This window comes from Chelonia mydas, chromosome 10 (genome assembly GCF_015237465.2).
Source record: "Chelonia mydas isolate rCheMyd1 chromosome 10, rCheMyd1.pri.v2, whole genome shotgun sequence".
Taxonomy (NCBI): domain Eukaryota; kingdom Metazoa; phylum Chordata; order Testudines; family Cheloniidae; genus Chelonia; species Chelonia mydas.
Genome location: NC_051250.2, coordinates 11691158 through 11718762, shown reverse-complemented (window position 1 = coordinate 11718762; position 27605 = coordinate 11691158). Strand labels below are relative to the sequence as shown.

At 40.6% G+C, this 27605-nt stretch overlaps 1 protein-coding gene across 11 annotated transcripts in view; it reads right to left on the bottom strand.

Annotated features, from left to right (window-relative positions):
• The window catches only part of MAD1L1 (mitotic arrest deficient 1 like 1), a 557068-nt gene that overhangs the window by 498400 nt on the left and 31063 nt on the right, over positions 1-27605 (bottom strand). For all 11 annotated transcript variants that reach the window (XM_043524561.1, XM_043524558.1, XM_037910943.2 and 8 more), the window contains one exon: positions 4923-5009. In XM_043524561.1, coding sequence (XP_043380496.1) covers positions 4923-5009 — 87 coding nt within the window. The remainder of the gene's footprint in view (positions 1-4922; positions 5010-27605) is intronic.

Sequence of the window (27605 nt, the reverse complement as noted above, 5' to 3'; positions counted from 1 at the left end):
TAGAACATTAATTTTGTACTCAGAAGGAGCGAAAGAAAAGAGAAGGAGCTAATCACAGTAGCTAAATGGGCCTAGTAATTAAACTTGTTTCTTTCATTATCTACACAGTGCTCCTCCTAAGTAAGGCCAATTTCTCATAGGCTACATCTCATCAAGCTATCCAAGTGATCCCAAAGCAGTCTTCATTATCTTCTGTTCCTCTAAGCCTTTGGATTGTTATCTTTATTCTACAGTTACCCAGGCTCCACAATACCTCCTGCTGCTGCCGCCTAAAGTATAATTTACTCTATTTACACAACTCACAGCAACACGCTCCAAAACAGCGGTGAGATTCCATCATGCGCTATTAATGGCACTTTCCGCTACATTAATCAGCAGTGCTGAAGTAGTTTTTTTGCTGCAGTTAATGTGCCCAGTGGAAGAGTGGCAGGGACCCTCTCCTCCTCCTCACCAGCACTATAGGAGGAATTTTCCTCTCCTACCTAGCAAATGTTAGCAACCTCCGAGAGACTCCATACAATTCAGACACGAGCAAAAAACCAACCCACAGTCAAAAGAAATTGACTTAAATTTACAGATCAGGAAATTCTGGCCTATGGTTGTGTCTCAAGTGCCCCAATTTGCTTAGGTAGTGTCATATATATGATTTGCATCATCACCTATTCTCTACAGTTCCCTGAAATACTGACGTACAAGTAACACTAAGCACTGGCTGTGCCTACACTCCCAACAGCCAGAAAAATCAACGCTAAGCCAGAGCTGTAATGTTACGATAATGTAACCTTTTATGGTACAATAGCCTTTTATTATTTTTTTAATAATGGAAACACTGGCACCACAGGAGCACTATACAACTAGAGGGATAGAAATTCAAGGGAAGCGTTAAGTGAAATTGGTTTTGTCTGTTCATTCCTCACAGATGCAATATGCTGTTGTGTACACATTTTACCCATGTCTTCTCCCCTCCTCTCCAGACTCCTCTTTCTAGATCTCCCAGGGCAAACTGAACAAAAACAGGCTCCAGGCTAAATCTGCTCTCCAGTTCTGCAGGAAAGATGTGATTGTGTGTCGCAAATTACCCCCGTTCCATCATTTCCATGCTTGGTTTGTTTTCTGAAGCCCAGTCCTGCTCATACTCAACTATATTAGCCATCAGATCTTCTCCATTAAGGAAACTGGGGGCTGTTTGTTAGACTGCAGGATGAATAGCAGATTGAAAAAATGTTTACAATAATCAGAATACAGGAAAGGTGGGAGGAGGTTCCCCCAATCAAAATAAAATACCACTAAAAATTATACTATGAGGATCAGGAAAATGATACCAGTATTGTAAAAGCTCACACAAGCCATTCCATAAAACTCAACCACCACCAACAGCACCTTCACCAAACATATCCAGACTTAATGAATACGCAGTAAAAATCGTTTGGAGAGTGCTGCCATCCTGGAAGTGGGATGTTGCTGATCAGTTAATTATTAAAGCCCCTTCTTACACCACTGATACTAAAGAGCAAAAGAGACACACTAATGAGGAATAAGTCCACGAGCAGGTAATATCACTAACCTCACCTTACACTCAACCCTCTTCTGTCAGCCATCAGGTCTCTCACCATAACAATATGGAAATTGGGCTTATAAGTGACTTCCTGCTCCACTACCCAAAAGAGATTAAGATGCTGACTCCTGGTCATGATTTTCCTAAGTATCCAGGTAGTAGAGATTCTAAAATCATTCTCTTAGCAACTATTGAGAAAACTCATCAAAGCTCTTTGGAGCAGGGACCCTGCCTTCCTTTATGTTTTTGCAGTGTATAGGCCCATACATATGCAGGTAACACATCTGTCAGCAGGCTCAACCCTATGACCTTCAGTACCAAAAGCCCAAGACCCTACCACTAAACCTAAAAGGAGAACTACTTTAGTAGTAGTATGCATCCGATGAAGTGAGCTGTAGCTCACGAAAGCTTATGCTCTAATAAATTTTTAGTCTCTAAGGTGCCACAAGTACTCCTTTTCTTTTTACTTTAGTAGTGAGATAGTAGAAGGCTGTATAATTGTTGGGACCAACCACTAGAGGGAGTCATGATCACACACACTAGGCCATTGTATTACATAGGCTCATTTTGGACGCTACAGGAAACAAATAAAAGAATATATAAATCAGCTGATGCTGGATATGGTTCAAGGAAAAAAGAAAAATCATATTTGCTTTCTTAAAAAGCACTTTACTGTCAGAGACTCAAGATCCTCTCCTGGGAACTTTCAAATAATCTGTAATGGAAGATTTTAGAACGTACCTGATTGCCTATACTTTAAGACAGAATAAAATATTAGACAGAAGAAAGGAGAACTTGTCAGTTTTAGAAACTGAACTCACAGGATTGCGTCTTAGAAGATTTTAAAAGTTTTAATTTGAGCCAGTTTTTACTGCCTGTTTCATTTGAAGGCGCCTTTGAAAATCAAAAAGTAATTTTGATCATGTTTTTGTTTTTAAGTTAAATTGATCCAGTTGTGACCAGCATGAACAGGCACTTCCAAAGGGCTGTTTTCTCAACAAAAAGATTCCTCCTGGCGATTAATAAATTCATTAACAAAATCATTTTTTCTGGCAGGCTGTGAGCAGCAGCCTCCAAAATCAATAACTGTTAAACATTACCACCACCACTTATTTTTATTTTGGTCATTTGTTTTTGTTTTTTAAAAGATATCAAACTGGTTTTCCCCTTTAAGCCTCTTGACAACGAACCATGAACCAATTTATCTGGCTGCATCCAGGGGATTTTACCCTGGGCTAACAATTTTAACAACTGGCTAAACAGTTTCAGTAGCACTTAAAGAGTATTTATACTAAGCTTTTATTGCCCTGCTTGAATCCTGCATGTCATTAGTAAGGGAGGGCACAGACAATGATCATCCCCTGAACCAGAATCTACCAGACACTTCAGGAGGCATGTTAGTGAAAGTGGCCTGAGATTAACAGAGGATGTTTAACCACTGCTGAACTACAGAATATTTGACTGCTGTGTTTTCAACATGTTTATGCTGAAAGTGGAAATGTTGTACGTTGCTGTTGCTTGGACATGTCAGCCAACACCTTGGCAACGCAGAAAGCCACAAACCCAAAAAACCTTTTAGATACATGTTGTGGTATTGCTTCTAACAAGGACAGACACGTAGATTCAAGGAAATGCCGTGGCTTGGGAAACAGGAGAGAGAGCGCACATGGGTTGAGGGCGAGAGCACGCTCTACAGCAGAATCACATTTCCTTCTCGCAATGAGCAGCCATGCTTAATAATATTACCACCTGTAATCATCTCAGCCTGTGAAGTAAACAGATACAGCCTGGCAAACAAACTCAGTCCCCTTATGAAACACCAAAGTATAGTAACTTTAAAGGTTGTATTGCATCAAAATATACTTTTCTAATCTTGGCTGTAGCAGTAACGGTATAGTCAGCAGGTCTCTGGAAAGGGTCCAAGAACAAAGGACTCAGTCATTACTTAGTTTGTAAGCTCTTTGGGAAATGGACCATATTTTTATTCTGTGTTTGTACAATGTCTAGATCAATCAGGTCCTGGTCCATGATTGTGGCTCCTTACAAAATAAGTAATAATCCCAACAGAAGAGTTCAATCAATTATAAGAAGTCATCGCAGGCCCACTATTGAATGAAGTATATTTCTCATAGGTTAAGTCTGCGTGGGATGCCAGGATCAAGACAACAACTTCTGCAATTCCAAAGTTAAAGCAAATTCCTTCCCTTCATGCCATATCTCCAGGAAAGGTTAAACAAAACAAAAAACACAACCTCTCCTTTTTCTGGGCGTCTGAAGCAAAATATACAATTCATACCTTTTGATGTAGATGATCTATCCAGATAGGGAGTCAAACTGAGAGTTACTTCAAGGAACCAGATCTTAAAGTATTTCCTGCAGAAATCCCAGGATATTGGTCCTCAGGCCAACCTGGTTTGACCAGACTCAGTAACCAAAAAAAGCAGAATTGACATGTTCCCCTCAAACCAGTTCTACATATTCGGGTGCAAGAAGCAGTGTTGGATCTTCTGGGAGCTCTACAGTTCAAACTCTGAACATTGTCACTTAGAACCTGGACTAAACCAAACTTAAATCAGAGCTCTAACAGTGATTAGCGCACAAGACAACTTGTTGCAAAATGCAGCAGATGCACTGATTATCTCTCTCTTGTTCCCACACCAGTGTAAAATACCACAGTGCCTACAGAGTCCAGTTATGGTGGCAGAGTCTGGATAATTTTATACCAGCTATATCATGGCAACAAATTAGCTTGCAAAAAACACTCCCAACCCCAAATTCAGCAAGAGGGCCGAAGGTGCAGTAACCCAGGCTCCTCTGAATGTCTAAGAGTAGCCTACTCTCAGAATGCCACTAGCTGAAGCCAGAAATTCAAAGTCTTCTCCCATCACCTGTCAAGTCAAATTTCCAAGTCTTTGAAGTGCTCTTTTCTACTAGCCTAATCACAGTCACACGCACCCAAGGATTCTTAATCTTCCTCTACATTCAGGGGACTAGTCTGTTTAGCTTTAATATCCCTTTTAAAAGTGAAAAGGGTTGGGAAACCAGCTCACATTCCATTTGCACCCTGAAATTATTTCAGCCTCAGAAGTAAGCATGGATAAAAGTGATCCACACATTTCTACATCTCCAATCCCCAAGACCTTTCCAAAAATCTATGGTGTTCCTTTAAGTCACAGTCACAAATGTAACCTTCACCACCAGCATAGTAAAGATAATAACGATACAGAAGATTTCTGGGAGGCAGTAGGACAAAATGAAGAGCAGCAAGTACAAAAAGTATCTGGGACTGCAGCCTTTTATTTTCTCTTTACTTGTATTAAAAGTAACAAATTCCTGCAACACAACATTCTTTGTTGGCAGCACCTACCTGTTTGTGATGGTAGAGTTCTGCTCTTTCAGCACAAGCTCCCTCTGTTGCAGGGCAACAATCTGCCTTGAGAGATCATCAGGGGTCCTAAACAAAACAATAATGGAAAGAGTTAACGAACAGAGACATGCCAGTGGCTGAACAATTAAGTCCCAGGCATGACCACATAAAAATAATGACAAAAAGGCAGACAAGATTGTTGCTATAGGCTAAGGCTGCCACAGTCCATTACAACAGCTGAACTATCACAGGTTTGTATATTGTCAAGCACACACAGCCAGTTGTATTTATTCGGACATTAAGTCCCTGCTGGACTCTAATCCGCCCCCTTCCAATGAAGAGGGCATCAGCCCTATCACACCATATCAAGCCTTAAGGGTCTAAGAGACCACATTTCCTATCCTAAGCTAGTTACGTTTCCCCGTTTGAGAAGAGCATTTGCCAAAAAGTGCATTGCAATTATCTCTGCCCACACCAAATGCCACAGAACAGCTCCTTCCATTTAGATGGCCAATGAGCATGTATGCTATAGGAAAGTGCATACTATACAGAGAGTCATCTTATAGCACAGTGGAAGTAGATGGTGTACACTGACTTTATACCAGAAACAGTCTCAAGACCTAGAATTTACTTGACAGTGTTGCCAAACCGACTAAACATTCAAGATAGCCAAAGACTGCAGATTCTACTTGGTTTACTTTTTAAAACTCAAGCAAGTAAAGGAATTTCAATTCCTGACTAAAAAAGAGACAGAAAATGAATCTTTGAGCCTGCACACAGAGGTTTTGATACACTGAGCAGCACTGCCCTCTACTGGATGGAACACATCAGGCTAGTTCACATAGCTGAGCTTGAAGAGAAGAGAGACAATTTTTAACACGTCTAGTAAGCATTTGTTTTTGGAGTTAAAGGCTTTGCACCTATTTCCAGTGCTGCATGCAGAAGAGTCACAGGGTAACAGATGTGAGTAATTGGTGGAGAGCCAACTTCACTTGCTCCCATAATCTGAAGGAAAACAGATTTAATAGCAAAGACTACTTTTCCTCTAGCTTGATGGGTCATTTGCTATTCAGTTCCCTAATTTCCAATCTGCAGAAACCAGGCTTCAGCCTCTGGGACTCTGATCCAATTCACAAGAAATGCTGATTCTCTTTCCCCACTGTCTACCTAGAAAGTCCTGGGCTGGGGTGGGAATAAACAGAAAAAAGATATGACAGGGGAATTATAATTGACAAGGGGAATTTGCTTTCATACAAACCAATTATCGTCTCCTTTCCACTACCTCCTCTATCACTTAGTGGTGATTCCATAACAGTACTCACTAGACTGAGCAGACATGAACCCCTGCCATTTGACAGGGATATAATCTTTTGAAATCCTGGCTCATGTCTTGTAACTAAGGCCAGGAGATAAATAGTCTCTTACCAGAACTCCTACGTGTCACACATATTACATGGTGCCAGAAGTAAACTGTATCTTTGGCAAAAATTTGAACAAATTAAGCCATCTGAATCTCCCAACTTGGAAGGGAATGAGGCAGAGAACCCAGGAGGGATGGGGAATGGCATCACTTCCAAGATTTAGTGGGAGCAAGGAGTAGTGCAGAGAAATCAAGAGAGACAGAAATCTTCCAGATGCACATATGTGGCAGGTTCAGAGACACTGAAGATCTAAATTCATTCCAGTGGCAGCGTAAGAGGGGAAGGGAGGGGAACCAAGAAAGATGAGCCTGTAAACCTACAGATTAAGGCTTTGTCTACTCTAGGGATTTCAACCATCAGTGACAGGTCTCCAGTGTAAACCCCTACACTGCAGACAGGCAAAAATGCTGTAAGCCACTATTTGTACCCCTGCCTGATACTGGGATAAGTTGCATCCATGCAAATCCCCCTAATAGCAGATTTGCCTGCCTGCAGTAGATGTTTCCACTGGCATAGTTACACTGGTGGCTATATATCCAGGATAAATCATCACTGTAATCTAAACTTGTCTATTCAAACATTTCATGAATTCATACCCTGCAAAAATGTCACCTGGGAAAGACAGTTTCGAGAAACCAGGTGCAAAGTGAGACTATTGATCATTATGGATCTTTGTATGGAAGCTAAGACATTCAAATTTAAACAATTAAAAAGATGGACCAATTAGAGTGCAAATTATTTGGTGTGTTACATGCAAAAAAAATGATGTGGAAAATATAGTATGTGATCAAGTAATTATAGATTATCATAATGCATACACACAAGGAAGATGAATCACATTTGTAAAGGCAACCTTCATTGTGGAATTTTCTCATTTTTGATTGCCTGCCTTTGTAATCTTAATGTTCTTTTTAATGTTAGGAGAGGCAGGGTGTGTGTGTGTGTGTGTGTTCTGTAATATACTGTTTTTTATAAAAAGCTAACTGAAAATCAGAAATATCATGTTGGCCATATTGCATTTGTATTAGCAAAGTTCATTCATTCATAGATTTTTAAGGCAAGAAGGGACCATTAGATCCTATCAGCTAAACTCTTGGATAACACGGGACACAGAATTTCATCCAAGTACTCCTGTCGAAGCACAAAAACTTTGTGACCTTTAGATCTTCAACACAGCTCCTGTCTCAATCTCCCCACCAGCTCATCACCCTTCTCTATTTCAGACAAGCTGCATCTCTTTCTGTGCTGCCTTGGCACCAGCAGAGGGAGCATTAAAAGACTAGGAGACTAGACCATCTCTTGGCTCTCAGTTCTGGTGCCCAGTACTAGAGCAGCCCCAACAATCAAGAGGAGCAATTATAGGGAAAATTCTGCTCAGCCCTGGGATGGAGTATGCTCTGTGAGGAAGGTGCACGCTCAGGCTGGTCAACACAGAGCTGTAAGTGGATGAAGCATTCTCAGTGCAGGCAGAATCCTCAGAGAATTTAGCTGCCAAATGCAAACAAGTCAGTGCAGCATGTGTGAACTACAACACTCAGAGGCTTACAACTCATCCAAATGTGGGCAGATTTTCACAAGAATGGCAACAGGTAAATCCCTGACAGCAGGTGACCACTGCTGCCAAATTCTGAGTCGCTGCGCCAAATTACTAAAACTTCTCAGTGAATCAGTTTTAAGAATTTTTAACATGAACAAAAGTTCCCTAATTTCATTCTGAGAAATGCCTGAAATATTTTTGCTGAAACTTAAAAAAAATTCAGCTGTAAGCAGACTCCCAGCATGGAAGATGTCAGTTAAAGTTTGGCAAAACTTATAAGCAACTGCAAAACAAGGTCTTTTAATGGAAAGTGGTCAGAAAATCAATGATGTTCAGAGATAGCAGCTGCCAACAGATTTCCAATCAGAGGCCAAATCATCCTCCTCTGTCACAGGGTTCAGGTCAACAATCTAACCTCCAACCTCATTTTATTAATTGGCAGCTTTGGGGTTTGTGGTTATTTTTGGTTGACGTGTTTTACTAGCATTTGATTTAAAAGAAGGAGTGTGCAGATTGACAATGAAGTTAATAGAGATTACCTTCTGCCATGCAACAGGGGTATTAGCTTTCTAGAAACTAAACCATATGATGGGGTCCAGGAAGTAAAACCAGTCTCTTGCAAGTAATCATCTATGTCACACCTTTATTACAGATTCCAAAAACTATTCACATCAAAATCCCAGCCAGGTCACATAAGGTGCTTTCTAGGTCATCAAAGCCAAACTCCGCACACTTTTCCCACTTGGCTTTTTAAACATACGCAATGCAATGAAACTAAACCAGCCCAGCTTTGGTACCAAACAGGGCAGGTCAGAATCTACATTTCACTCTACTAACAATGGACCTTCACTGATATAAAATGGTCCTCTCTCTTCAGAGGTTTATGGAAATAGTGGTGAATGAAAAGATGGCAAGTACTTGTCAGCATCCCCGTACACACTGAACGCTCCTGCATTTGTTTGCCTCAAGCCTTTTCATTAGCCTCACTGAACATACCACCACCCAGTAACTATAACAGTTCATACCAGTGATTATTAGAGAATTAACCAGATCATTTTTAAAGGACCTGCCTTTTAAAACTAGCAACCAACCTCATATCCATATTTTCCCAGCACCCATTGCTACTTCAAAGAAGTTAAAGCATCTAGCGTTTTTCTCCAATTTATCCCCAATATTTCCCAGGCATGCATATGGAACAGGCCTTTCCTCACATTGTGTAACATGTACCCAGTGCAAACTCATGGACAAGGATTTTTCACAGTATAATGGAGAACTCAGACCTGAGCTTCCACAATGCAAGTTTGATTGAATTGCACAACTATACACACAGACTTAGTGACCTGATTTTGGGGTGCAAGGCTGTTAGGTATTTACTCGTCCTCTAAATGACTATAAAAAATGGACAGAAGGGCAAATGAAAAGACACAAAGCAGCTTCGGTATTTGAATTCCAGTCATTCAACTCCTGTCTGACTCTCTTGAGCAAAATGCAAGGAGCTGAAATCTGGATACTGCTTTTCCCCCTCAGAGATCAAATCTCCTTCTGCAATAAACCTCAAAGCAAAATCCTCCTTTTCAGTATCTGGGAAGCAATAACCAAACAGTCAGGAGCATTTGATACCAATTTAGAAACAAGGTTTTTGCCCTAAGGTACAAATTAGCCCAGCAAGGCTTAGAGCTGGAGTAAGGAAGTCAAGAGACAAAATTACACTTAACCAAAGCACTCAGATTTTCTTTGAAATACAGAAAATTTGAAAAGGAGCAATTTAATAATGATAAAAAAAATCCACAACTGCTCAAATGAAGTGAAAAATTAATTGAATAGGATGCCCATCCAAGTTACTCTGCTTTAGTCAGTGAGCTTTCAGACTACCATTGGCAAACGTTATGCCAAGATTTTCTTCATCCACTCAACTGGAATTTTGTAGAAAATTGCCAGAAAGTTTCTCCGTTGTGCTGTCTTAGTTAAGAGGCTATTAGCATTTCTGTTATAAACTCCAATACTTTGGCATTTAGAACTAGCTGGTTTTAAAAGCATTTTCTTTTTGCGAATACAGACTAACACGGCTGTTACTCTGAAACCTGTCAGTAAACAGCCTAGACGCTAACCTTTTTTGGTTAAAAAAAGTAAAATTGGATAAAAATGTTTCTTCATTTAAAATTTATTAGAACATCCACATCTTATTGCAGGTGTTTCAAAGTCATATAGCAAAGGGAAAAGATTTGACTTGAGCTAGATCTTTGAAGTTACTCTTTAGCTATGGATGTGCAAAGCAAAAATAAGACTAAATTGTTAAAAAAAAATTGAGCTATTGTGTTTTGAGGATTGAGGCCTTTTAGATTTTTTGTTCTTAAATAAACTATTGAAGCTACCAAGATATTTACATTTGTATAATACTGTGCATTCCATTTACAAGAATCACCCACATATAGTGATCAAAACCACTGGGACAAAATCATTCCTATACTAACATACACTGCTTGTAAGAATCAACCGCTTATAAGAATCAAATCATCTGGGATGGATGTGATTCTTCTAAAAGCAGTGCACTGTACTAAAATGCTCTAAGTAGCAATTTTTGCTCATGCATAACTGCTTTAAAGTCTCTTCATGCAACATTTCTGCATATTGCTTTAACTCTGCAGGACTACAGACACACACTGTGGGTTCTAGAGTAACAGCCGTGTTAGTCTGTATTTGCAAAAAGAAAAGGAGTACTTGTGGCACCTTAGAAACTAACCAATTTATTTGAGCATAAGCTTTCGTGAGCTACAGCTCACTGAGTTCTGCAACTCAGCTAATTTAAAGTCATGTTGAATTGAAGCAAGGCATGCCCAAGCTTTTGGGACGAAACTTTATTTTAACCTATTTTTTAAAGAAACCACTTCCATAAGGTCCTATAAAACAGTGACTATTCAACAGACTAGAACAGTTATGGACAAAAGATAGTCACTGAACACTTGTTAACAAAAATAAAATGTTAGGAACAGATTACCAGGCACTACCGCTTCTCTTCGTCAAACCCCCAAATCCTTCTAATGCTCTCACCCCTTAAAGGAACTTGTAAAATAAAAAAGGTTTGGTTTGTGCCCTTTTCTGCTTCTTTCTGATGTTAAGGAATCATGAAAGGATTTCCAACCCTACCAAAAAAAACAAAACAAAAAAAAGTTTTTCTTCTGCTTTTACATTTTGAAATCCAGATTCCTTCCGTGTGGAAAACAGTGACCATGTCTACACTAGTGTATATGTGTCCTACACAGACAGAAGGATTTTTCTGTCAATGTAGTTAATCCGCTTCGACAAGCAGCGGCAGCTCAGTTGACAGAAGAAGCCTTCTGTTGACCTAGCTGTGTCTATACTGGGAAATGAGGTCGACCTACCTACGGCACGGAGGGCATGAAATTTTTCACAGCCCCAAGCAACACAGCGAGGTTGATCTAATTTTTAACTGTAAACCAGTGTTCCAAAATTTCTAAGTGTAGACCAGGCCTCTGATGTCTGAAGAACAACAGTAACATGGCAATCTCACAAGAAGAGTGAACTGAAAGTTGAGGTCGGAAGGGATTTTTAGGGTATGTCTACATTGCGACGTGGGCAGTGTAGAGACGCTTTATCGCCGGGGGAGAGTTCTCCCAGCAATTAAAAAAAAAAAAACACCCTGAACAAGGGGTGGTAGCTTTATCACCGAGAGCACGGCTCCTGGCGATAAAGCACTGTCTATACTGGTGTTTTTCAGCACTAAAACTTTTGTCGCTCAGGGGGATGTTTTTTCACACCCCTGAACTACTAAAGTTTTAGCTCTGAAAGTGGCAGTGTAGACACAGCCTAAGTTAGTCTGTTTAAAACTTTTTGTATGTGATTTAACACCTATTTTGGTGCTTTTTAACACCTATTTAACTTCTAATGGTTGACTAATTACATTTTGAATAAGGGAAAATGTCACCTCTTCAAATTTAAGGTTTTAAGAACTCACAAAAAACCTAAACTTATACCTCCTAATGGACCTCCAGTCAAAGGTGACAAGTCTTCACATGCTTAATATTTCTGCATTTAAAAAAAAAAAAGAAGTGGGGGGAGGGGGAAGAAGAGCAGTGAATGGAATACTACTACTGTCTGAAAGAAAGAGGGAGCCACAAGCAATCCCAACTTCTAGAGATCTCTTCATCTAGAAAATGTTCTCCATATTTGGACAGTAGTATCAGCAAATTCAGTTTCTTCTGGCAAAAGTGAAAACTCAATTCATCTATAAATCCAGCACTTCAAAGTCTGGCTAACCATTTGGAGCAGGAAAGGGACTCACTTGTGTGAAAGTGTTTTAGCAGGACTCTTGGAAAACATAAGGACAATTAATGGCTAACTCTCTGCTGGACCAAGAACAAAATCACCAATGAATCCAAAAACGCATAATTTGGGAACAAGAGTGAGACAAGGGGCTAAGAGAGATTCCACTCAACATCAGAGATTTTGGACCAAAACAGTTTTTCCCCACTTCCCACAAGTTAAATCAGAATGGGCATCCCAACAGCTGGTCTCCTGTGTTTCAGTCCTGCCTTCAGTGTATGCCAGGGTTCAACAGGATCTGCTTCGTCTTTCATTTTGGAAAAAAAATCTAATCAATCAACACTTTTTGAATTTTATTGTAGCACCCACCCTATTTTTTGGACATTTTGTTCAAACGTCAAACATAGAAGGCTGGAACACAAAACTCAGCAAGAACACACATCGTACACTTCAGCGTGCCCTGCGAGTGAAAAGCTTCAGAGTCCTAAAGAAGGCACAATGCTATATTTTGTTGTGTACTACAGAACACAACTGATAATAAAGATTGCAACGTTTTCTGTTTATTCTCAAGAACAATGACGTCAATGATGCTTGCCTTCACGCGGAAGTCACGGCACTCCAGATGACATGACATCCAATCTTCAGTTTTGAGGTGCCCCACAGGGCAAGAAAAGCAGAGCTGTTAAAGTTAGATTTGAAAATGTTTAGGCAGGATTACAATGCTCTTCAGGCTGCAATGAATAAGAGATTTGTCCTTCAAAGGGGAAGCAGCTCAGCCAAGTCATCACTATGGGCTTCCAGATCTCTCTGCAGCCAAACTGGCAGTGATGTATTCTAATAGCTGGAACCATCTGGCGAGATGGCAGAGGGAACATGGCAGATGATACAAACCCTTAAGAATTTGCCGACAGGTTCAACAGTGCCTATTTCACCAGAAATCCACTGTTCTTTCCCTACTAAGTAGTGAATATAGCCTCTGGCTTTATGTACCTCCTGGGAAGTCTACTTTCATGTTCAAGAAAAATTCCTGGGAGGTATGTAATGCCAGAGGCTATATGCATTGTCACTCTCTCAACTTTAGAGAAAAGAGAGTCATTAACATCTGTCTCTCCTAAAGCATTCTCTTTAGTGATAGCAAGACTGGACTTTACTGACAGTCAAAGTTAACTTGAAGCTTCTGTACCCTCTGAGATGGCAATGTGTGAACAGGTTGTTTATCTAACCTTGTGGAGATGTTCAAGAGATTAGATTTATTCCAATTAAATCACTATACAGATTTTATTCCAATTAAGTCACTAACAGATAAGTTTGCTGGAAGCCAGAAAAAGACTCCAGCTCTTAATAATGACAAGCACATCCACATATAAGCTCAATTTGTAGTACTGCTAACCCACAGGAGTGCCCTTTAATTGCTCTGCTGTTTCACATTACCGGGGTTCCAGCACAAAGTTGACTAGTAAGTCTGACGGGGGCAACCTTTCTCTTCTCTCTGTTTAGCTGAATGGGTTTTGATTTTTCAGCACAGAAGCTAATGCTTTATTACATGAATAATTCAAAAAATACTGCTGAATCTAAATCCTTCACTTCTCCCTGGTATTTATAAAGCATCCAGAAATATAGTTTTCTAGATTCCTGATTTTGAGGCAAGAGGAACTATTATTAATGACTGTCTGAAGGTCCTTGCGAGAGTCTACACTATATTTTTAGCCATCTCCCGTATAATTCTTATTTACACCTAATTATAATCACATACCTCTTCTGTCTCACAGCTAGAACTGCCATTTTCAATAGGTGTTGAAGCTACCGTTTCAGCTAAAACTACATTCACTTGGAAAAATCTTTTTTTTCTTTTTTAAACTCACCCAATGACTTTTTTAGTCACAGGGGAAATTAGATTTAGAATGAAGGTGGGTTTAAATGGGGTGCTAGGATATTTTGAGGTAGGGAAATGGGGTTAAGCCCACTGCTGCTATGAATTAAAAGCTGTTTCAACTTACACAAAGACTACTTCAAGGTTTGTAACAGGTGTTTCACCACTGGTGGAGGCAGAAAGTGAATCATGCTGGTTTCAGCAAACCAGTAAGAAACCTTACGGGAATATGAAGAATCAATGGCTTGTGCCAATGTTTGTTATTTATCAATAGTGGAACAAAAACAATAACAAACATAGAAGAGTTAAGGAAGCTGTTGGCATAGGTCAGTGACATATTTGTTGCATAGTTATTCGTATTAGAGCAGCACCTAGAGGCTCCAGCTGAAATTGGGGCCCCATATGCTAGGTACAACACATATCTAGTTAAGACTGCTCCTGCCCCAAAGAGCTGACAATCTAAATAGACACGACAGACAAAGGGTGGGAGAAAGGAAGTAGTTTTATTTTACCGATGGGGACCCTCTGAGGCAGCGAGATTATTTGATTTTCCCACGGTCACCAAAAAGTCTGTGTCATAATCCATAAACTGAATTCAGGTCTCCCAAATCTCAGAGCAGTGCTTTAACCACAGGACCCACCCTTCAAGTGCATTCTGGGAATCTACCATTTTTATCCTGCCTCAACTTGAGACTCAAGCTTTTGCATGGCCTTAACCTCCTGTTCAGCTATTCCATGATTTCCACACTGCTCCCTACTCTGTTCATTGGCCATTCACAGCCCATTTGTCAGGTCCTGGTTTTAACAAACACTGTGAGCACAACGAGCAGCCCTCCACCATCAGTCTCAGGCCTCTGACTTAATCAAAGTACCGTTCTCGCTCAGCTGTCCACTCAGCCAAGCAACTTCAGGAAAATGAATTACACACATCCCCAGACACATGTAAATAAAATGAAGAAATTTCAGATTTACAGTAGCTGCCTTCAAACCCACTCCCCCAGCTCAGGGAGGATTAAAAGGACTTCAAAGAAGCCCGAGTTCCAATTAAACCAGTGTGACCACCCCAGGGATGCAAGAACATTCCTCTGATTAGTGAGATGCACTCTTTGAACTGTTTAGCTAAAAAAAAGCTTTCAGAACTTTCAACAAATGCAGTAATTCTCTTGCTTGACTTTTGTTTTGTTTTTTTAAGTTTACAACCAATTGAATATTCAAAGCGAAGGACAAATAATCACTCAAACCAAAAGTTTTATGCAAGCTCACAAGTACATCAGCACTGATGAATGTAAAATGATTCAGCAAGATCTAATGCAGGAGTTTCAGCACTATTAGGCTGGGTCAAGTCTCTAGAATAGAAAGCAGAACCAGAGACGTGTCTGAATTTTTAATGGGGTGCAGGAACACCCAACATGACTCCCAGGACAGGACAGGAGCAATTCCCAATCCAGTGCTACAAATCACAAAAATCTCACCAGCCCCCTAACCTCTTCTCTTCACTATGGGGCACAAAACATCAGCCCCACTGGCAGAAGACCCATCTAGTTCCAAACTTCTGCCTTATCTCCACAGCATCCACTCCACGGAACCCCAATTCCAAGCCTCATGGTGCCAAACCCTCCAACCCAACATGCCAGTAGAGACTTTATCTCATCTCATCAGCACGCATCAGTTTAAATGAAATCCTTGTGTCATTTTACGCCTAGCACTACAGATCAAGCAAAACCCCACAACAGCTTTCTGTTCCCAAAAAAATAAAAAAGTTTGCATTATGTACTCTGAAAGTTTCAACATCAGAAAGAGTGATGGACAGAAGTACAATGGTGGGGAACTAACTGTGTCTTGGTGTGCGCCAAAGGCATTCAGTGCTAAATGGATATAATAAACCCTCCAGTGAAAGCCAAACCCCCATCACCCACAAATAATGAATAATTCATTTCAGAAGGCAACAAACAGATTTAAAGACTCATTCATAGAAAGTGCAACTGCTGGAGTGTAATCGCATTAAAGATGTAAACAGCAGCATTTCAGCAATTACTGTTCTCCTTTTGCCAGCTCACTCTCCATCAAACCCGTACGTCAGCTGAGCTGCCTGCATCAAGCACAGGGTTCAGAACAGCCAAAAGCAATTACAACTTCCCTGCGTCTCTGCCACAGGCTTCTGTGACTGGGATTAAGATAAGGGTTGGATTGGTGTCACAAGCACTCTGACACCATCTTGGCTTACTGCTATAATAAAGTTTCAGTCACTTTCAATGCCTGAAGCTATGATGGGAGGCACTAATAAACTTAACAGATCTACAGCCTATAAAATTTGAAATGTATTTATGGAATGGAGAAGAGTTGCACATTCTCCCCAGTAAAGAGAAAGAGAAACCACTGTAACTGCTTTATACTTTACATTGCTGTTTCTCTGCTCTTCCCTCATAAACATAAATTCTGATTTTAGGATTTGATTTGTGTGCGCTGTAAACCACAATATAAAAAGGTACCTATAACCCATTATTCTTTTTTGGGGGGAGCAGTGAGGCCATTCCAGAGCCAGTCACCATAGTTTCAACTATGAAGAGATTTTGAGCCTCAGACTGGATTTCAGCTAGCTGTCCATTTCCTATTTACTAAGCCCCAACCCTCCCTTGGATTTGGGGCTTGCTGCTCCTGCATGTTAGTAGTGTGGCTACGAAGAGCGTACAAAACACTTCCGTGAGTGAACCTAGGGTGCATCACGTTTGGACAGGTCCTCAGGTCTCAGTTGGGAGAGGTTGTCTGAGATTGGTGAGATATTGTAGTCCATCTGTATTTTAGAATGTAGGCCTGTATGAGAGTCCTGTTTAGCATTAAAATTGTTTTACATAAATTTTGTAACAGATGCAGCCCCTGGGATGGGTGCAGAGAACACATACAAATGAATAAATAAAGCTGCCGTGAAACCAGTAGGCAGATTTGAGTCACCAGTACACAGCTGCTTTCATTGGCTTCCTCCCTTCCTCAGTTCCTTTGGACCCCAAACTTTGTTGTTATTTACAAAGGAGTGTTTCAAACCACTTCAGCAGTGCTGGGAATTCAACTTGATCCTCTGTTAGTGGAAAGGCACTCTCCAGTCCCAGAGCAGCCCTCCCTCCTCCACTGAGCCATGCTTTCCCAAATGAAACCCACTGATTTCAGCACTCTCTCTCAAGAATGGAAAGATCAGAACTGCACATTTCCTGTTATGTTTCATAATTAACAAAACTGCCAAAAACAGGATAAAAAAACCAGAGGCCTAAGAAAGCCACGTTCCTTTGCTCAAGAGTCACTTTGCATAAATGTTAGTGCTTTATTCACTAGACAGTCATGTAATATACCCAGGATCACTGGACTCAGATAATGATTTGTCCTGAAGAGCTTTATCACACCACTGATGAACAAAATCTGCAGCATGCTGAAGAGAGACAATGCACTCTCTTTGCGCTGGATTAGTACGAGTTATAGAAGACCTAATCACAGGTATTATTCCTAGGACTGGATCTGTCCCACAGAACAAAGGAAAATGACCAAGACAATGTGAAGTCTTTTCAGGGGCTCTACCTCTCATCTAAGAGGACACTCCCCCTAAGGAATAAAAGAATATGGAAGGGGCTAGCAGTATTAGCCTCTAAAATAAAACCAACATTATCCTGTATGTTTGTCTCCCAACTACAGCTACCCTTGAAGGTTAGAACCAGATGTGTTCTCCACTAGCACTGGAGGGACCATGCTCAAACTCCTAGTACAGCAAGCATGACCAGAGCTATAGGAGATTCAAATATTTCCTTCAGGGAAGCTCCATCTTCCAACCCTGGCCAGCATGTAAACAATCAGAAATCCCACATGCACATTTATCAGAACTTGTGTAAAGCCGTCCAGTTAAACATTTTTTTAAATTGAGTAAAGTATACAGCCGCCCACAGAGAAGGAGAGGGAGCTGCTTATTGATTTCACATCAGGGCTACTTCAGGCAAGAGGGTGAAGAGAACATAACAATCAAGTCCCCCTCCCTCTTACATCCTCCCCTCAAAAAAGCATAAAAGCTTTGAATACATGAAAACAGCTCAGCTGTGTAGTCACCCTCAGAAAAGCCATCAATTACCCAAATTGGTTGTGTGACAGAGAAAGGAATAAATATGAGACTGGGTCAGGGCTGCTCTGGAACTAATTTCTTGGGGAAGAGAGAATTTTCACAAGACGGAGTGGTTTTCTCCTCCCCCTTCGCACCCTCACTCGCCTTCAATCATGTCATGCCCCAAGGAGACGGCAAAAGAGGATTTCATTAATAAATTTATTTCAACTTTCTTTTCAATGGTGCTGAGAAATGTATGCAAATCCATTCGTAATTAGGTTTAAAAATTCCATTTCATGGGATAATCAGACTTCAAAAAACTCAATTTTAGTTTTAATCAGATTTTAACAAGGATATTAAGTCCATTTCGTTCAGAAGAGGGAGAAATGGTGAATTTAACACAAAATGTATTCAAGCTTAGCCCTGGGAGATAATTAAATAAAATTAATTTGGCAAGGGTTGTCTGTAAATGGAAACACTCCAGTCAGCAGAGCACGTTTCTGAAGGAAACAAAAGCAGTTCATTACTGTACAAACAGATACAAAGCTTACTGTTCAGACAGAAGAGAACTGCAGCTCTTCTACAACAGCAAGATGACCTGGGTTCTCAAGCTCCCTCTGACAAACACAGCAGGTTACAGAGGAGAAACAAGCAATGATGGGGGTCGGTGTTTTCTACCCTCTTCAGCTAAGCCCCTTAAACTCACCCAGGGGAGAGTAAGATATGAAAAATGCAAGCAACACACACAGATGTGAGAAATTCAAACCATTATAAATAGGAAAGGTTTAAAAATGATCTGAATGCAGGAGACTCTCTTTAGGGAAAGAGAAACACAGGTGATTTTAAGAGATCATTGGCAAAATTCAGACCAGGTGTAATTACATCAAAGTCAATGGGGGATGAATTTGGCCCCATATACCATGTCTAAATCCCAATCTGACATAAAAAAGTAGACAATGCTCCCCTGGCCAACACAGTCAGACAGACAAGTGGACTTTCTACAAGTAGTAGGAAGAATGTAAACATGCAAATCTAATACGCACCCACGAGCTGCCAGAAGTTTTCCATTTTGAAAAGTCACAGGAACATTGTTTAGAGGGAGGGAAGATACCAGCAGAAGTCAAAATGCTATGCAATCTCTAACACATTTCCACTCGTTCACTCTTATTCCCTATTCCTCTCTCCTCGTTCCTTTTCCCCCCTCTCAGGTCTATACCTCTTTTCATATTGCTCCTTCCTCTTGAAATAATACCAAGTTCCAATCAACCAATCACTTTCTTTCTCCCCTTCGGACTCATTTCTTAATCAACAACTTCCTTTCTTGTTTTTGTTACCAATAATCTCTTTGTATCTCATTTACCTTACTTTTAACTCCTGTCATGTTTGTATAAGCTCTTTAGTGCGAGGAACTTGTCTCTCTTTCTCGCGAATTATCACAAAATTGTAGTGCTATATAAACCCACCTTAAGAAATACCTTAAGAAAATATTAAAACTGCATGGTTAAGCTCCCCAAAGTCAGTAAATTGCCAAGTTAAGATTGTAAGCACAACCTTAGCTCTGCCCCCTATAGTGTATGCATTAAGGTCCTGATTCATTTAAGCACTTAAACACATGCTTAATTTAAATGGGACTTAAGCATATGCTTAATTATGTGCTGAATTCCCTTCTTAAGTAGGAACACTTGCCTGAATCAGGGCCTGAAAATAGTTTACTTATGTGGACACACAATTTCTCAAACATATCATATTTTTCTTACAACCTTAGATACACATGTGCGGCACTTTATATTACTGGGTACTCTATGTATGTTGGGGACAGTCAATTAGATAGATTCAGTACAACAATGTAGAATTGTAAGTATGTCATCAATAAGCCACCTACTTTGCAGCTATGTTAGCATCACAAGTAACTGTCACATCCCCTGAATTCTACTTAAGTAAGGCTGCATCACGGTTGAAATAAAAACGTACAGGACATGGGAACAAAATTTAAGATACATACCTTAGAGAGAAGAGAATTTATGGAAGAGTATAAGTTTGTAAGCATATAATGGACCATTACAGTTAAAACAGTGCAAGTTTTTACAAATGTCAACATATCACAAGATGTTTTTTCACATCCACAGTTAAAGAAAAAATGGATTATGTAATAATGTATTAGTTGAGAAATAGTGTGGCGTTCCATCATTGAAGGTATCATAAGGTTTACAGAGAATAGTACATACAGCCACCTAATCCTACCACCTCCACGGTAAGAGGTGGAAATACAATACCATTTTAGACCATTTTCTTTTTCCAAGTAACTATTTCTCACTAATGGACTTTCAGATATACCAGTTGTGGGCACTGCCAACTGCATTCCAACCACTTCCAAACAGAGAAGATAGGTACTCGGTCACCAAGACAAGTGGTCCAGCGAAGCAGAAGGCAGGGCACATCTTGCCAAAATCCCACTGGAAGTGATCAGGACTAAATGAGATGCTAGTCACCAGCAGGCTTCATGTCATCAATGCCGCCCTGAACTCTGTGGATACTCAATTTGCAGGCAACCACCAGCTGCCACAAAGCATTAAGTCTGGGAATGCAAAAATCACTGACCAACTGCAAAATGTAATTTTGCCAATTGGACATGCACTAGCCAAACGGAATAAAAGGGAATTAATTCATTGGATTAAACTATCGACTTTCAACTTGAGTCAATAGCAGATCTGTGAAGAATCACAGGAAACTACCCAAGCCAATTGATGAATAGACTAGAAGTTGAGTCCCCATCTCAGGACATCTATATGAAGCACTAACACCTCCAGTCAAGACAGTGAGCAAGATGCCCTGCACTTGCCCTCCCAAAGAAAAGCCAGCAGGATACCAAGACCTCCCTTAACAGCTTTTTGTTTACAACAGAAACAGAGGGACAATTCCTATCCCAACTCATGGCTGAAGAGATCTCATTGAAGGAAAAACTGTTCGGGTTTCCTGTCAGCAGGATGTATCTTGAGAGGGAATGTGGAATTTCAGATTTCTCCCTACCCCATATATTCCATTGCCATGGAGAAAAGTCTTCCTGACAATCTTCACTTTCTCAGGTAGCCTGACCTCTCACATGTAATATCACTGATGTGATCCAGGTATTCTAGAATAGAACCGAAATGGTCAGTAGAGTTCAACTTCAGTGATGGTCTACAAACTCCAAAAAGGACCTCTTAAGTTTGTTTCTCATCATTGTTGCCTTTTTCTATTACACTGATCAGAAGACACAGCACTTGTAAACCAGGCTGACATCATCAGAGTTCAGGATGTGGTAAGGAGGGGGACAGATATGAACTGAGAATGAGGCAGGAGCCAGAAAAGGAGAGAAGATAGATTCAAGAACAAAGACGACATTTCTAGAAAGGCCAAAAAGGCATATACAATGGATGGTGCTCAGAGTCAACTCTGTAGCTTCAAACTCACTTTATAACAAGGTACAATAAAAATTGAGAACTGTTTCAATGTTAGGTAGTTTGCAACTGCCATTCCAGAGCTCATGGGTCTCATACAGCAAAGCTGCTCTGTACAGAACATGACTTCATTATGAGAATGTTCCACTGTCAAGTGACTATACTAGGAAAGTTTGCAAAACATATTCCAGTATATCAGCAGCCAGTAGGCAAAAACTACTAAACTTGCAAAAAAAGTTTCCAAGTATGCTCCCTGGACCCCTGACTGCATAAGAGGCGGCAGGTATTCCTGCCCTCCCCTCCTATGGTAATTGATTAGGCTGCACTGAGTTGTGGACAGGTTTTATTTGCCTCCTGCTGAGAAGGCTTGGCTCCATTTTCTACACACTTAACACTCTAGTCCCTCAGAAATCCTAATTTAAAACAGCAGCCCTGAACACTCAATTTCAACAGTCCAGATCAGCGCTTTCAAAATTATCATAGGAAACTAATTTATTTCAGGTGTTTGCTAAACACACAGATTCACTGGGGCCTCATCACCTCCCATCTTTGCTTTCAAAACATAAATCTTTGCAAATTTCACAGGCATAATTCCCTGGATGACTCAGTTCAGTGTCTGCTTTCATTCAGCCGGCTCGCTTCAGGCAGTTCTTTCTAGTCTGCAACTCTCCCCCTTCAACTCTGGAAGAACAGAGGTGTAAGCCAGCAAACCTACAATACCGCACTTAACAGCATATCAAATGAAGCATCGAAGAGCAAGGGAGAGAGGCGGGAAAGCAGCAAGAAATAAATCAGATCACAAGTTTACAACCAGGTTTGTGTGTTTGATTTTATCTCCACAGCTAAAAGTACAAGAAGAATAGGATTGATTTCAAGAGACACCATCAACTTAACAACACTACTTCTGTCTGTAAATCATTTATCTATTATTGTTACAAGTCAAGATTATTTATAAAGTTACTTACCTGTACAGTAACTGAAGTTTTTTGAGGTAGGTTGCCTATATGTATTCCACTTCTGATATACCATATGTATGTGAGATCGGAATTATTTGGTCAGCAGCATCTGTTGAGCCATGCCTGTGCCTTACATACCCTTTCACTACCTGAGGGCATAAAAGACAAAGGAAGGCCAACAAATGCATAGTTCCTTCACCAATACAGAGTCCAGATATTATAAGTCTCCATAATAGCAAGGAAGGAGGATGGGGCATGGAATACATAGACAACATATTTCAAAGAACTCCACTGTACAGATAAGTATCTTTCTTCTTTTGAGTACTTGTCTATTTTATGTAATTTATTTCGCAAGCAGTAACCTGATAGAGGGAGTTTAATTAAAGCCTGTAAAACAGCTCTGCCAAATCATGCATCAGATCATGATGTCTCTACTAAAGAATAACATCTAATAAAAGTATGGATAGTTTTCCAAGTAGCTGCCTTACATATGTCAACAATAGGGACACTTGTGAAAAAAGCCACAGAAGTTGCTTGTGCTCTGGTGCAACAAGCCCCATCCTGCCCAGGTGGATCTAAGAAGCTATCTTATCACAAAGTTTGATTCAGTCTGCAACCCATTTAGACAATCTTTGGGTTGACATTGCTTGACCCTTTGATCCTTCAGAAAAGGCAACAAATAGTCTTGGAGAGACCCCAAATGGTTTTATTCTATACAAATAAAAATATAGGGCTCTAAGAACATCTGAAATATGGAGTGCAGCTTCTCCTCCAGAAGAATGTGGCTTTGGAGAAAAAAATTAAGTATCAGTTTACATTAAAATCCAATACAACCTTCAAGGAGAAACTTAAGATGTGGTCTAAGTGCAACCTCGTCCTTACGAAATGTAATATAGAGTAGTCCAGCCACAAAAGCCTAAAAACCCTTGAGGACAATGTTCAGATCCTAGGGAGGACAAAGTTCTTGTACTTGTAGAAATACGAGTCAGACCCTTTAGAAATGTGACCACCAATAAAGAAAAAAAATTATGATCCTGAATAGGTGTGTGAGGAGCAGATATGACTGCTCAGTGAACTTGCATAGAATTGATAGAGACACCCATACTCTTTAAAGATAAAAGGTATTTAAGGATATGAGGAATCTCAGTTCTCGTAAGGCAGGCTGTGTTGAGAGGACCAGATTGAAAACTTGATCCACTTAGCAGCATAAATAGTTCTGTAGCATCTTTTCATGCTATGGATTAGGATGTTCTGCACATCTCAAGAATAAGTTCTTTCTAAATCAGTTAAACAGACAGCATCCAGGGCAGTGAGATAGTGAGACGGACAGTGTGAATACACAGTCTTCCCTTTATCCTGAGAGATCACGTCTAGGGATAGTAGTAATGAGAGCCTCATCAGTTCTGGAAACCAATACTGCCTGGGATAGGCTGGAGCTAAGAGGATCATCAGTACTGTTTCTTGTCTGACCTTCTTCAACACTCTTGGAATGAGAGGAATCAGTAGATATGCATACGTCAGCTCTCAAGACCAAGGTGTAAGGAATATGTCTGCTTGAGATCCAGGACTCCAACTCACTGTGGAACAGATGGTTTTGAATTTTCTCTTCTCCTTGGTATTGAGCAAGTCTGTGTCTGGAAATCCCCATCAGCTGAACACTGATCAGCTGAGTAGCCACGTTGTCGAAATCTGGTATAAGACAGACATGGTTTCGTTGTAATGGAGTCTATCAATGTTCCTATAAATTCTAAACTTTGAGTAGTTGTTGAGAGGATTTGCCCTTGTTGATCTTGAGCTCAGAGTTGAAAACAACTTAAGCACGTACTGTGACAGGCTGAGAACTTCCCCAAATCAGCCAGTTGTCAAAATATCCGGTAAACTAAAATGCCTCGCTTTCTTACATGTGCTGCTTCTATAACCAGGCATTTCATAAACACCCTGTTTAGGTTGTTGGCAAGCTAAAAGACAGTGCTCTGTACTGGTAGTGTGCCTTCCCAACTGTGAAGTTCAGGTATTTTCTGTGCACTGGGTGGATGGAAACGTGTGTCTTGCAAATCAAGAGCTGCAAACCAGTCTAAAGGATCCAAGGTAGGAATTATTGAACCCAGTATCACCATTCTGAATTTTAACCTACAGACAAAGGGGTTCAGACATGGCAGGTTAAGAATGGGATGCCAACCTCTTGACTTGGGGGAACTAGAAAACAACCAGAATAGAAACCCTTTCCAGAGGTGGCACCTTTTCTATCTCTCCGAGAGCGAGGAGGGATTGTACTTCTTGATCTAACAGTCTCTCATGACAGAGATCCCTGAAAAGAGATGAGAAAGGTGGGTGGGGAATAGGAAGCTCCTGGGAATGGATTGCATAACCTTTCTGTATCATCTCTGTGACCACTGATCTCCAGTAATAGCATTCCAAGTTCCCTAAAAATAAATCAAGCTATCTCCCAATGGAGTGGGGAAAGGGTAAGGATCCTCTATCACTGACTTTCAATTTAACCATAAAATGGACTACCTAGAAGATGGCATCAGTCTTGCTGAGATTCTGGTTACAGTAGACAAAGCCTTCTCCTGTTAAACTTTTGCCTTCTTCTGAGTGGCCCGGTTGGTCTCTGGTAAGATGGGTAGCCTGAAGAAACAGGAGGTTGCCTCAAGTATGGCTGGTGTTTCGGCTGTTTTCTTCTGACCTGAAGGGGTGTAAACGCACAGGAATCTAAGTATAGTCTTAGAATCCTCTGAAGAATTAGTTCATAGTTAGCCTTGGCACTGAAAAAGTTCATTCCTTTCAAAAGGAAAGTCTTCAATGGTATTTTGGACTTCTCTAGGAATCCCAAAAGCCTGAAGCCGGGACAAGCACACAGTTAACGCTGGTGCCACACACTGCCTGACTCATTGATAGCAGCTTGTAAAGTGGTACGTGCAATAATCTAACCTTCTGTGACATTGCCTTAAGGTCTTCTCTTGCATCCTGTGGCATTCTAGCCAAGAAATCTACAGTTTATGTCAACTGAGATTGTTGTACCTGGAAAGGAGAGACTGGCAATTGCTTATTCTAAGTAGTAAACTAGCTGATAAAGAGCTTTTTCTTCCAAAAAGGTTCTAACTTTTCAGCTTTTTTCCCCTTTAGAGTAGATTTTGAAGTCTGCTGCCTCATTCTTTCTTGACCTACGTAACTATTAATAGAAACTAGTGAAAGTAAAAATACTCAAATCCCAAAGAGGAGTTAGTATCTCTTATTTACTTTTTTCAAAGTTAGTGAGATTGATGCTGACATTTGCCACAGCAATTGTGCAGGTTCTAAAAGTCCAACATTTATCAGCACAGCAAGTCCTTCATATGAAGATGTACAGGAATCTCCAACATCTTGGGCATCCTGCACAGAATGTCTTAGAAAACTCTGTCATCATCATGAGGTGAAATTCAGTTGGTGCAACAGTCTTGCCTGGCAGTTAGGAAGAAATGTGTGCAGAGTTTACATCCAAAGATTGCCAGTGTTCCTATTCTGAAATTTGCAACTGTGAAGTTTCTGAACAGGAGAATTGAGCAAGTTATCACTGGTGAGACCAAGGATCCCTATGGTGAGGGCAACCTAACTATGGATGGCACAGAAGAACTGCGTTTCCTGTCATGGGGCATGCTCCAGGCTGCCAGTATGGTCAGGAATGAAGACCGTATAGGTAATGAGCAGGCTAGGGTTGGGGGCGGTACTAAACCTCTCTAATATTTCTTACACTCACTATGACCCCTAACACTAGAATCCCTGTCTGAGAAATAGGGACCATAGGGTTGAGTATATAGGAGAGTCTTCTACAGTACTATCTGAGGTATACTCCTCCTGCAGGAATTTGAGGATAGTGGAACCCTAGTCGACGCCAAGGAAGGTCCTAGTACCAACACAGATATATTCCACCAATGAAGATAACAGTGGCTCTGCTTGGACAGTCAAATGCACCAGCACTGTAAACCTCAGTGCCAACATCATCTGTTCCAAGAGTAATAAGCTCAAGGTTGTTGGTACCAGCAACGTTGGCACTGGCGCAGTAAACCCCAATCGCTAGTACTGGAAGCTCATTGGACAGAACCATGGAATCCATACCAAAGTCAAATTAAGACTGAGTTTTAGTATCAGGGTCTCTCCTGGTGCCAGAAGGATCCGGATGAGGCCTTGAGCTATGCTTTTTAGAAGTGGAGAGGGGATTTATCCCTCAGTCTTTTCGAAGCTCCTTGGAACAGAGACCCACAAATGTTCCTTAGAGGAGCAGTGCTGTGACCTACTCCATTCTGACAAGGAGGAAGGCCTGGGAGACAGAGCAGCATAGGATTGCTTCAGTGAGGATGCAGGAGCCCTGGATGCTAAGGCAGAAGTATTGCCTGCCAGAGTGTTTTAGCAGATGACTTTTCAGAACCAAGGTGGTTGAGGTAATATCTTTTATTGGAACAACTTCAGCTAGTGAAAAAGACAAGTTTCAAGCTACACAGAGCTCTTTTTCAGAACCAGTCAGATCCTGCTTCCCTGGGTCTGAGGAAGGTCTCATTGACTTGTTTACAAATGTTTTAAGCAAGCAGTACACAAGCATCTCTCACTTTAGGACTCTGTTTGGAGAACAAATGACAAAAAACATTTCTCAGTGGCATACCCCTTACAAAAACAAAAAAAATTGAATGTCTGTCATTTAGAGAAATAAGTACTTTCTTTGCATAATGACTAATCCTTAAAACTATGGGATTTCTGGTGAGTAATTAAGGTTGAAAAGCCAGTAACAGGTGATTAAAAAGACATTAATCCAAACTAAAACTTATAATAGTTACCCAACCACTAAGAACCCATCTAACTACACTGAAGGTAACTTTATACAAAATCCACATCTAAATCTCAAGTGCAAGACACAGGGACACTGCTCTCTCAGTTCTATCTTGCAGCCATGGGCCTTATTCTGCCCTTTATACCCCTGAGTGAAGAGTGGGAGCCACAAGGAAATGCGTGGCACAGGTGCAGCTCAACAGAGTCTGCTAGCCAGAAGAATCCGATATCAAGCACATTGGGCACATGCACACCAGAAGTGGAATACATACACACAAGAACTCAAAGAACTGAAAGATTAGAGAA